Genomic DNA, 14,858 nt, shown 5'->3' on the forward strand with positions numbered 1-14,858 from the left:
GTGCCACTGAGAATTTGAAAAGGGACCCATCAATATACCAATTTTTAAAGAAATGTAGACCCATCGATATACCAACATTTTGGCCAAATTTACGAAATTGTATTAATTTAGACAATTTCCCCGCATATTTTGGGCAACTTACAAATGTTTGGCTACAGTGAGGCAAAATTGGGCTATTTACCAAAAGCTTTTGGGACTGGACCCGTGATGGTGTGTTATTGAAGTGAACATTTTCACTGTACATATTGAATTTTACAGTATTACACAGTGAGGATATGAACATCGATCATCGGGGGTCCAAACACAATTGAATACCTGAGTGGAAGAAGGGCCCAACTCCATCAAAACTGTTTTTGAGATATTAAGAAAAAACTTAATATTTTGAAAAGTTTTATAAACAGAATGTTTTCATCTTCTGGGGAGCTTTGATACATGAACATACAATATTACATACATTCGAAATTATATATGATGTTTCCATGGCAACGGTACAGGTCTTATTACGAGCTGGAGTTGGGCCCTTCTTCCACTAATATACTGCAAGTGCTAGTTTCGTAAGCAGATGTGTTATAAATAGCTACAGAAATTTGGTAATTATCCATTAATTGCACAGGTAGAAGCATGTAATATGTTAGCAAGAAAGTTTATTGTATTGAAAAGCAGATTTCATGGATGAACAAAATTCCTTTTTAACCCAATATTTGTGGAAGAAGGGCCCAACTCCATGGAGTTGGGCCTTTCTTCCATGAAAACCATAATTAAGTGTATGTGGAAGACTATTTAGAGAGTGGAGTTTGGCTCATATTTTACACACAAGAACAGTCTGCTGGCAATAAAATGCTGGGTCTAACTCATTTTTGTAAAAAATTGGAGTTGGGCCTTTTTTCCACTCAGGTATTCCATTTTTTTCAGGATTCAGGTCTATTCAGTAGCAACATCACTTACTTGTCAGCTGCTGGGAGATTCCTGAGATATATAGAATCAATAGAGAGCACCTGCTGTCTGCCTGCACAGATCTTATGCACTTCTTTAGCTTTATCTGTTGTCTTTGTTATCACACAATCCATGTCACTGGCCATGTGCCATGAGAGTACCCGGGCTACGTCATCATCTGTCACTTCTGCCAGATGGCATACCTTTAGGTTAGAGAAAGAATAAAGGATGATCAGATGATTCACATTGTGTGCGATAAAACAATGGAAATGGATAAATCAACTCCATGCATAACTCTAACTCTCCACAAATCTATCAGTATGAAGTGACTACGAGGCCCAGCCTCCCATGAGAGTCAATAGATCGCACAATGATCCCAAGGAACATATACAAATGAAATCGCTGCCCAGGCAGGGTTAATATTTATGGCTGGCAATTGCCATGCTTTTTTCCTCATCTTCTTTCTTCCTTCCTTCCACTTGGGTAAAACAAAGGGAGTTAGCAAGGTTAGGGTTAAGTCAAACCAAAACTGGAAATGAGACTAGCAGTGAGTCCTGCTAGAAATGTACTGGAGCACATCATTTTGAACAACTTTGGAAGAGGTCTCCACTCCCAACCATAATCCTAACCCTAATCTCTAAATCCTAGCCTTAATCTTTATCTTTATCTTTCCTAGCCTTAATCTTACATGTAGCCCTGAAACCCAACCCTTATCCTAGAAACTATCCCTTATCCCATTCTCTTACTTGGTCTCATTTTTAAACCCTCCCCCAATCAGTTTTGAATTACTTTTGGCAACAGAAGTAAAACAATAGGGATGGCCATCCTAAACTGGTCGTCCAAAGATATGGGTAGTGAACACCACGCATAGTAAATATTCATTTGAAACAATTAAAAAAAAAAATTTCAGCCTATTTTACAAGTTGACTTCATTGTGACCTTGAACACCATTGCTACAAGTTCTAAAATAAACACTATCATAAATATTATTTTCCAAAAAATTACCATAATGTGATGCAAAATGAGTCGGATATCGGGAATATTGAATTTGAGATATAATCAATAATAGTATTCAGCTTCCTTTGTATTTTATTGTTCTGAGCAACACTAAAATGGCCATATCTCTGGAACCGTATGTTTAATTATGATGGGGTTTTCAGCAAAATAAAGGTCTGAGCATGGCTCATATAATGAGATTGAAAGCTGAATTTTGATTTTGTTCAACATCAGACTCATTTTGCTTGATCGCATCACAATATGACAAGGAACTTGGAGGTGAAAGTCAAAATATTTATGCAACATAAAATAGTTTTCAAACGACCCATTTTTTCAACAGCATTTGACCACAATTTAAAATATTAATTGTAAAATTAAATATTTTGCACCCAGACGCATGTAATTGGGAACACAATTATTGTTTTTGTCCAGCCCAATCATGATTAATTCACTCACCTTTCCCAGGATGTCATGGTCATTAGTACTGTATCTAGGAATGGAGCATTGCCTTCTAGGTTGCATAACAAAATCACGTCTGCTTTCTTGGCAGCTTGCGATTAGCGCCGTAACTTGCGAAACCTTCAGACAAAAAAATAGAATAAGAATAAAGATGAGAGTGCTTTTAAGTTGATTGGAGACTGGAGTTATGACATCAAATAACAAACAATGAAGAAAAAAGAATTGAGAGTTAACGAAATTAGACCCCCAAAAAAGTAGCAGGAGTTTCTAACTGTGGATTGCCTATCCTACAATATCTGAAGTCAATCGGCCCATCCATTCATGAGCTACAGCATCCGGACGGAGGGAGGGCCTAATTAAATTACAAAATATATGCAAATTAGCTCTCATTATCATAATAACAAATATGCAAATTAGACCCAAAAAGGAGTTTCTGATCGTGGCCTACCTATCCTAGAAATCTGACATCAATCTGCCTATCCATTCAAGAGATACAGTATCTGTCTGTACATACGAACGGACATTTGGACATTGCAAAAACAGTATGCCTTGCAGCGGAGGCATATGGCCAACAAGAAATGGCACCAATTTGTACCCTTTCAAGCACAAATACAAATTATTTAGCTTATGTCAACAAAGGGTCATCAGCAGAAATATTTTCTCAACATATTGGACTAACACCTTAGCTATATGGTACCACACAATATGACAGTAATGGAAAGAAAAGTGCAAATGTTTGTCACTTTTCTGGACAAATTGACAATTTCTAATGATGTCACTTATGTGAACAACAAATGAGCATACGTCATATGCCCAGAACAAGAGGACTGGTATTGATAACTGATTAGGTAAACCAAATATGGAGGTATCCAAAAGTATGCTAATTAGAGGGTTCAGAAAACGATCATAGTATCCAAAATTATGTAAATGAGTTGAAAGAGTCGAGGTTACATGAACATGTACAGTAGTTTGCTTCTAGTTGTTATACAAGCTATTTGGTTAGGCCTAAAAAAATGTTTGATTGGCGTGACCTGGCTGACTCTAAAATTAGGCCCAACCCTAGACTTTTTTTTTTTTTTTTTTTTTATTAAAAATTAAAAAAAGGAGAAAAAATGTTCCAAGGCCTTTATCAAACACAATTTACAGCTTTAAAAGTAAAAAAACAACACAAAACCCCCTACCTACCTACCCTAATTTTTTTGTGTATTACGCCAATCAAACAATTTTTTTAAGCCTTAGAACCCATCAATATTTAATAGATAGAATTTTGGTGCTTACTGTCTGCAGCTGGTTAGGATATAAGCCAAGTTTCCTGAGTTCACTTATAATGCCTCTACAATTCTGTACTGCTTCATCCAGTGATACTGAGAAAGGTAAAACAATAATGCTATTACAATAAATACAATACATAACATAATGTTACTTTCCACAACTCTAAACTTGAAAATGATTATATCAATGGTATTCTCATAATTATTCTGAATTATCCCCCAACATACAGGGTGTCCCAAAAAAAAGAGGCCCCACATTGCGCCCTCTTTTTCTCCTATTTCTGAAACGTTGATCAAATATATTTTGGTATGTAAAGAAACCCTAAATCGTTAGCTTTAATAAACCAAAACAATTCTTTCAATCGGCTCACAATTTTGAAGATATGCCCTCTTTAAGAAATGTACCCGTTTTCACTCTGTCCACGGATGAGGTTTGGCTACATCAAAGATTTAAACGAAACACACGGTTAATAACATGGATAGATAATAGCATTAGTCTTGGGAAAACATTCACTATAAGCGAGGATCACCAGCTAGCTTCAAACATCTTCGCAACCCAGATTACTGCTGCATTCGCAAGTATCCGGCATAAAAGGCCTTAAGGATGGTATGCAAGCGCAATTAATGCAATGAGAACTAGCTGAAACCTGTATTCGCCACGGAGGCAACCAGGTAGAGGGCAGAGCAGCACAGTAAACTCACTTCAAAAGAACCAAAGACAAACTAAACAGCCCTTTTCAGGGCTACCTTTTATTCAAAAAGAGAAATGACTTATGTTGTCAATAAAAAGAAAGCAAGAAACGAGAAAACATAAGTAATTGCAAGTATAGCAAAAGAAGTCCCATCCCACATCAATTTCGCCCAAATTAATGACACTTAACAAAATCCATAACCCATAAGCCCACCGGTAAAGCCCATTCCCTTAAATAAAGTTGTTATTTTATAAAGTTCACATCGAGGAATGTTTTATATTCATGCATGGTATATGTACTTTTCAATCTTTGAAGTAGCCAAACCTCCTCCGTGGACAGATTGAAAACGGATACATTTCTTTAAAAGGACATATCTTCAAAAGTTATGAGCCGATTGAAATAATTGTTTTGGTTTATTAAAGCTAACGATTGTAGGTTTCTTTACATACCAAAATATATTTGATCAACTTTTCAGAAATAGGAGAAAAGAGGGCGCAATGTGGGGCCTCTTTTTTTTGGGACACCCTGTAGCTGATTGTACAGCCATCAGAATCTCATAACAAATCACACCATTGTTTCAGAGGTGGAAGACATTCATATTTCAGTGCAGTGAGGCTTTGTGTAAATACTCCAAGTTTACAATTTATTGACATATGAGGGGGTATCAAAAAGTTTTAGAAATCGCCCAGAAGTGAAAGAGCTATATCATGAAATTTTGTCAGTACAATCACTGGTCCTTATGTACACTATGGTGCAAAAATGGTCTCATAAGTATTTTTACTTTTTTTTACAGGAGCTAGATGTCACTACCTGCCTATGTAACCGCATAACCAGCAAAATGGAGAAAATTGAGGCATGCAGCATGATTAAGTTCATTTAAGGGTTACAGTGCCCAGAAAATCTGTGATGAAATAAAATTTCCTTTTCCAAAAAGCAACAGTGACATATCACAATCACCACCGAAGATAACTTTCATTTCATCATCAATTTTCTAGGCACTGCAACCCTTCAAAAGCAGGATCTTAATAATGCTGCTTGCCTCAATTTTCTCAATCTTGCAGTTTATACGCAGTAACTGGGGCAGCAGGTTATTGGCATCTAGTGCCACCTGTAAAAAAAGTAAACATACCTTTGAGACCATTTTTGGACCATAATGTACATAAGGACCAGTGATTGCACTGACAAAATTTGATTGATATAGCTCTTTCACTTCTGGGCGATTTCTAAAACTTTTTGATACCCCCTCGTACAGACAGCAAAAGAATTAAGGCACCAGTTATGTTGACCCCTGTATATCCTAAACAAAGGCAAGCAGTCAAAATCAGCAGCCAATACCTGTATCATTTACCTCCGATTTAAGACCTCATTTCTTTCTCAAATCGGTTGAGAATTAAAGGAACAGTGATCAAAACCCGAGGAAGAAACAAAATCAAAAGTTGCAGTTTAATATTCTGATCAATGGAAAGCACAGTTGCTAATGCTATACAATTTTTCACCCTAATGTGGCAGTGATGTCAGTATTTCCTTGGGCAGTTTCAAATTGCGACCTTTCGCTCAAAGTGCTGGCATATGCACGCATGTATGTTTAGACGCCGCATAGATACGTGTGAGAAACAGCTGCCTCAATGTGCTGATATCACTGCCACATCAGGTGAAGAATGGTATAGTTCTCTTATTTGAGAAAGCTTTGTGTACTATCCAATGGAGCAATCTGCAACTTTTGAATTTGCATCTTCCTTGGGATATTTAAATCCAAGCTAATGGCTGCAGCTTCTAATTATGACATATCCGTCTTTGTTGAGGAGTACAGGGGTGAAAATAACTGGTACCTTAATTCTTTGCTGTCTATACACTTCATCAGTATTAACCATACACAGCTACAATTTTGAATTTCAAAACACCTTGTCAACTTTATGATACTTGACTTGAATACATACTTTTCATTTCAGCAATGAGCTGTTTGGTGGTTTCAAACAATCCTTTGTATGTTGTGATGGTATTCATCAATGTGTCTCTCTCCCGCGTCAACTGGGCCATACGATAATGCTTCTTGGCATCTGAAAAATAGTACAATTCAAAATTGAGAATAAACATTTCTACAAAGAGAGAAATGCAAAATGACACAAAGTCATATAATTTGGTTTACCTCAAGTTTGGTAGTGACGTCAATACTCTTTCGCGGTTGCGCCACAAGCGTGCCGACAAATCGCTCCTGTATGCGTGCGTGTACACTCAGGGCGTTTAACTTTACGCGCGCGATTCGATACTGCGGCGAACAAAATATGCACGTACGTCACTCCCAAACTTGAGATGAACCAAATTATAGTTGGGTATTATATTGTATTCCATGGACACGGTGGAAGAAAAGTTAATGAGTAATGCAATCACATGATTATGTAAGTCATGCTCTGTGTTCAGCAATTAATTTTTGAAAGTTAATTAAGGGCCTGTATGATTCTCAAAATACAAAAGATCCAATACAATTTCCTGGGAATCTTACATATACTTGCATATTTTCACCTGACTTATTCTGGATGATCCATGATAAACTTTTTTTTAACCCCTTCCTAAAGTTTGTGTATCTCATTAAATTTAGTCCCTCTTGCCCTTGTTTTGTTAGTCATGACTGATTTATAAGAAACTTTACACTGTAATATAATCATAACATGCGCTGAATTTACACCGATTGAAGTAAACAATTAACAAGACTTCCAAATCCTTGATTTATAGCTGTATATAATCATAACATGCACTCAATTATACCGATTGGAGAATATTACATATCAGAAGGCTGCAAACTCCTTGATTTATAGCCAAAGTGTGTTACCTTCAGAGAAACTAATTTAAAGGTACACAGGTATTCTGACTGTGTAACATTTGAAAAATTACTTTTTTACACTGAACAAAACCTGATTATAAAGAAAAAAGAACAAAAAGGATTTCACCAAACAAAATGTAAAGCCCATTGGCATGTTAACCAATATTGCGTTGAGCGAAATTCTTTTCAACTTGATGGAATGAAGTGAATTGACATGTGTTACATAATTAATTGCTCATTTCTTTGCAACCAGTCACCCGATCCAAATGAAATTAGTGTATTAGATGCAGATTAAGATGGGCTACACGCTGCTTTTAAATTTTTTTGATTCTGGAGCCAATTTCTCATTCATCAGGTAACTTTTTCTGGGACACACTGAATATCATCGCTGGGCGGGCAAAACCTCTTTCATGACCATATTTGGAATCTGCATTAAAAATGCATTAAAATGAGTACAAACAAGCCTGGCATTGGTTCAGTGGTTCTTAAGATAGCTCTTGATATTTTGAGAAAATATCTCAAAAACGTTTTATGTTGAAGCCTAAAAAAAAAAATATAAGGCTAGCACAGAGACCATTAAAACAAAAGCGTCCCTTTTCAATACAGTATTACTTTGACTGAGATTAAGTAAGTTTACCTCTGCTGGTGATACATGTAGCCCCAGAAGGCCATATCACTACTAAAATTCAGACACATGATATAGCTTCTTTTTAATTAATATAATGAAAATGAACACCATTCTGTCCATCAGTGACAGGTTTATCTCCCGGGTTTATCCGCCACCATTTGAGTTGAGTTTCAATATCAAATTTGATGTGATAACACTGGGTGTTGTTGTAATAACAACTGGTGTTGTTGTGATAACACCAAGTGTTATTGTGATAATACTGAGTGTTGTGATAAAGTGTTGTTTTGGTTCTCTTCTCAAAATCCAAGGTGGTTGACTTTACTCATCATTGTGATCATAAATGGCCAATGCCTAAATCAGTATTTCTTCTATACCATATTGCTGCTGCTACAGAATCAAATTTTAAAGCTATTGGGTATAGGATCAAATACAGTAATATATGCTATACATGTAGTTGTATGGTGGTTGACCATGACCTATCGCCATGCTAAAACCCACCATGGTAATGATCGCATATACAACAAACTATACAATTTAGTATGAACAATTTGAGACCATTTTCGTTGAAATTGGAGCATGTTGAAAATTTGACCGCTGTAGAAAAGTTTGTTGACCTATTCAAGCTCTTATTATGCAAGCAAAAAACCTGTGCATTTTAGTTTTTATAATGATTTTTATGCTGTATATTGCATAAAAGTTTTGAAATCAACCCTTTGTTTTAAATTGTATATCAGGTGTTAACCCCCTTCACATAGATTTTTGTCTTTTTGGCACGATATTGTTCTGTTCACCATTTGGCCTAAAAAATTGATTGATTGGCGTAACATAAGAAAAAAACTAGATGGACCGCGGTTCTCGGATGTCGCGGTTTTCGACGCACAGCGTCGACCGTGATGCCTCCACCAAAGGGAGTGATGTGGAATTCACAAGTTGATACAAAGCTTCAAGCCTAAAAGAGGAGACTGAATTTGACCTGGATGACCCCAAAACAACCTTTCAATGACCGCCAAAATGACCGCCCAAAAATTTGGCTCTAAATGTTGACTGTACCCACCAAGTTTCATGCCCATATAGTAATTATACTAATTTGACCTCAGATGACCCCTGGTGACCCCAAAATGACCTTCCAAAACTTGGTTCTAAATGTTGACTGTACCCACCAAGTTTCATGCCCATACAACAGTTTTTACTAATTTGACCCCTGGATGACCTCAGATGACCCCGAAATGACCTTCCAAAAATTTAGCTCTGAATATTGACTGTACCCACCAAATTTCATGCCCATACGACAGTTTTTACTAATTGGACCTCAGATGACCCCTGGGTGACCCTGGATGACCCCAAAATGACCTTCAAAAAATTAGGCTCTGAATGTTGACTGTACCCTCCAAGTTTCATGCCCATACGACAGTTTTACTAATTTGACCTCATATGACCCCTGGGTGACCCCAAATGACCTTCCAAAAATTTGGCTCTAAATGTTGATTGTACCTACCAAGTTTCATGGCCATATGACTATTTTTGCTAATTTATTTATTTATATTTATTTATTTATTTATTTATTTATTTATTAGACTTCATCACTGGTACTGGTACATATATAATTATTGCACATCAAAAATTTGACAAATATAAATATAAAAGATATAAAAGCTTTTTTTTTTAAAAAACAATGTTAAAAGACCAGTGAATAGGCTGGGATAAACAGGTGTAAATTCACCTCTAGAACCATCCCACCTAGGAAATACCTAAATAATTTGGAAAAAAGAATGGAATGCCAGAGGCAAGACCTTAAATGGGCCTGCAATTGGGGCAACGGCAAGTAGAAAACCAAGTGCAGGTATCAGAAGGAACAAATTTGGAATAAAATTGAGACTCCAAAAAATGCAGAGCTTGAGATTTGAAAGAAGAAATGGAATTGGATGATCTGGTTTCCAGAGGCAGCTGGTTCCACAAGGGAACAATGCGGTTGAAGTATGATTGTTTGTGGGATTCAGTCTTACACCTCTGAAAAGATAACATAAGAGGATCCGCAGAGAGCCTAGTGGTGGGATGGTTCTGTTGGTTTTTACTTTTAAAAACAACAAACTTATCTACATCTAAATCATATTGCCCCAACTTGCATCTATGAAAAAAGCCAAGATCACCGAGTTCCCTTCTGGATGATAGTGGAAGAAGGTCAAGACTGGTTAACCGCTCTTTATAGTCCTTGTCAGGATAGTGCATAATGAATTTGGTAGCCCGTCTTTGGACACCTTCAATAAGCTGGACATTTTGTTTTGAAGTCCCGCTCCAAAGACAGCTACCATACTCAAGGTCACTCCTGACAAGGGCAGTATAAAGAGTCTTAGTCACTTTAACTGGTGCATTAAAACCGACTGTTCGCATGATCATCCCCATCTTTCGGTTGCTCTTTATGACCACTTGTTTTACATGAATACTCCAGTCAAGCCTGTTTGAAACATTAACACCAAGATCTTTAATGGCATCAATTTTCTCAAGGGTAATACCATTCATCTTATAAGCAAATTGAACTTAATTTATGCGCCTGGACATGGTAATAACCTGACATTTTGAGGGATGGAAGTTGAGGTCCCACATCAGACTCCAATTATACAAGGCATCCAAGTCTGATTGCAGTAGCTTACAATCGGAAGTACTGCTAATGTTTTTGTAACACTTGGAATCATCCGCAAAAAGAGCAACATTTGCATGTTTGGCAACGCTGGGCAAGTCGTTAATATAAAGAACAAAAAGCAAAGGCCCCAAGATCGAACCTTGAGGGACACCTGAAATGACAGGGAGCCAGTCAGAGTTTACCCCATCAACAACCACTCTCTGCTCCCGTCCAGGAAGGTAATTTGACCTCAGATGACCCCTGCATGACCTCAGGAGACCTTGACCCACTAACCAATATAAACTTGTTCTGTCTGGGGTCAAGATGCACCCACCCACCAAGTTTGAGGAACGTGACCCCCAGTCTCCGAGAAAAGAGGTAAATAATGAAAATGGGCCCTCTGACCTCAAATGACCTTTTACCTCAGTATATGACCTTGAACCTCACCCAAAAAAAAAAGTAGCCAGAGTTTTTGACCATGACCCACCTATCCTGAAAATCTGAAGTCAATCCACCCATCCATGCCGGAGATATCGCATCCGGACGGAAGGACGGACATTGCAAAAACAGTATGCCTCGCTGGAGGCATAAAATAAATTAGGATAGGTCGGTCGGCAAATTAAAATTTTTTTCTCTCATCCATTGGTTTATATTGCACAGAAATCAACAAAAGTAGCATCAACCAATGTCAAAAAAGTCGGTCATTTAATTCTTAAGGCTGCGATCACATAGAAGTATACTATTCGGCTATACGGTGCACGTTTTGCAGGTGCACGCGTATAGCTGAAATCGAACAACGTAATTTCATACTACAGGGTCACATCAGAGGGCACTATTCGAAAAGGCCGTATACCAGCGTATACATCAGTATGGTAATATAGTGGGAAACGTACGTGTTCGATTTTCGGCCAACGTATACCGTTGGAATGTACCATTTTGTACCAATAAAACCCCGGGAAGGGTCACTCAACTTTGGAAGTGACGGTATGTGCCTGTCAATAGGCCCCCTGTTTTGATGTTGACTAAACCCGATGACCCCTTTTTCTTAAAGTCATACCTGATGACCCCCCTGTTTTTTAGTTGCGGCTACCCAAAGACCCCAACAGAGGTCGCACTTTAAAGTGCAGTCATACCCATTCCGTTCTTTTTTTTGTCTATGCGCCTCCTCAGCCTCGGCTAGTAGGAGTAGAGCCAAATCTTCTTCGTCTGAACTGTCCATTTGATCGGCTTCAAAAGACCAAGTAGGGCACGCGTGCTACTCTATGTGACCCGCCGTGCCCTATAGCGTATAGCGAATATCGTATACCATATACCGGGACCATATACTTCTATGTGATCGCAGCCTAATGACTGGTTTCTAGAGTTAATGTACAAAAGTTGCAGGGAAAGTCTTCAAAAGTTGCCCAATTGGGCTACCCAATTGCAGGCTTGGCAACCCTGACATTGGTGCTCAATTCAATTACGAGATTGCTACAGCAACAGGTTATTTATTGCCCATTAGGTGGTTGACCATCATTGAAATTTTAAACCACTTCTCTCATCCAAATCAATCAGGATGGAGTAATCATTACATGATTTGAAATGAAATCAATACCACTACTATATATCTATATCACCTGTGTCAAAAGGCCTGCTGTTTATATGCAGTGGATATCCGAATCAGTTCACTGTGTAACGACTGCAACATCACATCGGTACTTAGATTGTGAATTTTCAAACAGCATCAAGATAGATTGGGACAATCTAGGAGTTTATACCTAAAGTGCTCATTTCAAAACTGAGTGTGGGCTTCATGAACAGATTTGGCTTTCTGTAATAAGGACTGATTTTCATGGTTCATGCCACAGGAGGAGTAGAAATTAAATTTCATCCTTTCATCAGTTCATTGATATTACCAATTGGATCTGGATTTGGCTGTTTTGATTTAGATTAAGCAAACAAGCAAACTTAATCATCTGCTAGTTGTGACCAAGACACTGTTAAACTGGTTGATCTGGTTTGCCATTGAAAAAATGTAGTGCCTGTCTCCAGGGTGAACAATCTGATTGAAATCAATTTTTGTCTCATTGCCAATACCCCTGCAAGTAGCCTTGTTAGATATTGAGCCTGCACTAGAGACTACCACCTGTTACTATATCACCACACTCTCTGCACCACCATGGCTAGAAATACCTGCCATATGTTGATGTCATGTAAACTCTCAAGCTACACAGGTGTAGTATCACTGGCATTCTATTTGATTTTATTTGCAACAAGTAAATATATGTTTGTCAGTGGACAAAATACCAGTAAGGTAATCAGGTGTGTTAGAGATATGGAGAGTACTACATGTCACTTTGAATGCCCAATTAACTGTACATGTACCTTGGATGATGTCACTATAATCAGTAACTGTACAAATGGAAGTGTGTCAGAGATTCAAGTTATGTATCCATCTAATAGTAGTTCTATTAGCTGGTCTGACAGTACATTGCATAGAATTAAACCATTTTCATTTGCACGTTTTGCTGATCATGATTTGTATTCATTGAATCTGAGTGATACAGGTTTAGGTGAGATACAGCCTGGTGTGTTCGGTAGGCTGGTAAGTCTCATGCGGAAGTTGTACCTGGATAACAATGCCTTACGTGAGATTCAGATGGGTGTGTTTGAAGGATTGATTAGTCTGGAGCGGTTAGATCTGGATAGTAATACATTACATGATATACAGCCAGGTGTATTTGAAGGACTGGAAAGTCTGAAGTCTTTACTCCTGTATTCCAATGCAATAGAACAGATATGTACAGGTGTGTTTGAAGGACTGGCAAGTCTGAAGCATTTATTCCTGGAAGTCAATGCATTGCATGAGATACATCCAGGTGTGTTTGAAGGACTGTCAAGTCTTGAGTTGTTAACACTGTCACACAATGCGCTACAAGAGATACGTCCAGGTGTGATTGACAGATTGACAAATCTGTGGTTTTTAAATCTGAATGGGAATGCATTACAAGAGATACAGCCTGGTTGGTTTCAGGCATTGACAAGATTGAAAGTTTTACGCATAAGTTACAATATGTTAAGCAAGATACCTTCTAGTGCTTTTGGATCACTGACTAACCTAACACAACTATTGCTTTCCCATAATATTCTCTCCTTTCTCCACCCTGACACATTCCAAAATCAAACCAAACTTGAGAATCTTAAACTGGATCATAATCGGTTTCATTCTCTTCCAGATAACATTTTTCACAGTCAAACACATCTACAATTTTTGAACCTCTCCGAAAATTATTTCAATCAAATTCCAATACTTTCAAGGTGTACCTCTTTACAACAAATTAACTTGAGAGAAAATCCACTCCTGTGGATAGTGAGCACAGTATTTGCTGGATTAAATGAAACAGCTACACTATTAGTCACCAGACCTGAAATATGTTGTTATGCATCATCTATCCAATGTGAAAGTGATGAGCCAGCTTCTCCATTCCTCACATGCCAGCGTTTGCTGACCATAGACTTCCTTCGAATTGTTATGTGGTTTATGAGCATCTTTGGTATTCTTGGAAATGTATCTGCTCTTTACATCAAATTCAGACACAGACGACAGAGCAATAAGATCCAATTTCTTCTGATCGCAAACCTCTCAATATCTGATCTCACAATGTGCATCTACCTGATCATTTTGCTTTCAGTAGATACATATTACACCGACTATTTTCCATCAAATTCTGAATTTTGGCGAACAAGTGTATTATGCAGGTTTGCTGGAGCCTTATCTGTATTATCAAGTGAGGCTTCAGCTTTCTTCATAACCCTAATAAGCATAGATAGGTTTCTGGGGTCAAGTACCCATTTGGAAGCCGGCGGATTGGTTTAACATTAGCTCGTTCACTATCAGCCATCCTTTGGTCAGTAGCCATCAGTTGCAGTATCACTGTGTTTGCATTATCAGGAACAGATTCTGATTTGTATTCAATTTCAGAGATCTGTGTTGGCCTACCTTTTTCTAAATTCAAATTATATAATGAAACAATCGTACATGACAGACCTGGCACCATATATGCAGAATACAAGTTGACGGCTACACTTACTCGGAGCAAGGTGTCCATGTACTTGTCCATTGCCATGTTCACCGCTCTCAACCTTGTCTGTTTTTTAGTAGTGGCTTTCTGTTATGCATGCATTTTTATTACTGCTAGAAAAATAACCAGAGCCTCTGGACGATCACAAAGATCAACAGAAGAAATGCGTATGGCTATGAAAATGTCTCTTCTTGTCCTCACTGACCTATGTTGCTGGATACCCATTGGGATACTATCAATTCTTGTCCAGGCTGGCGCAGTGGAAGTAAGCCCTACAGCATATGCCTGGATAGCAACTTTTGTACTTCCAATCAATTCCACCCTAAATCCATTTCTGTATACCTTCGCTGGATATTTATTTGATAGAGTAAACTGTTCATGTT

The 14,858-nt window shown here is 37.9% G+C and overlaps 1 protein-coding gene across 1 annotated transcript in view; it reads right to left on the bottom strand.

Annotated features, from left to right (window-relative positions):
• Positions 1–14,858, bottom strand: part of LOC140151063 (structural maintenance of chromosomes flexible hinge domain-containing protein 1-like) — a 135,379-nt gene that overhangs the window by 11,206 nt on the left and 109,315 nt on the right. The window contains 4 exon segments of the mRNA XM_072173263.1: positions 946–1,136; positions 2,386–2,508; positions 3,667–3,752; positions 6,289–6,408. Of these exon segments, the coding sequence (XP_072029364.1) occupies positions 946–1,136; positions 2,386–2,508; positions 3,667–3,752; positions 6,289–6,408 (520 nt within the window).

The sequence above is a fragment of the Amphiura filiformis genome, chromosome 4 (assembly GCF_039555335.1).
Source record: "Amphiura filiformis chromosome 4, Afil_fr2py, whole genome shotgun sequence".
Lineage (NCBI taxonomy): Eukaryota > Metazoa > Echinodermata > Ophiuroidea > Amphilepidida > Amphiuridae > Amphiura > Amphiura filiformis.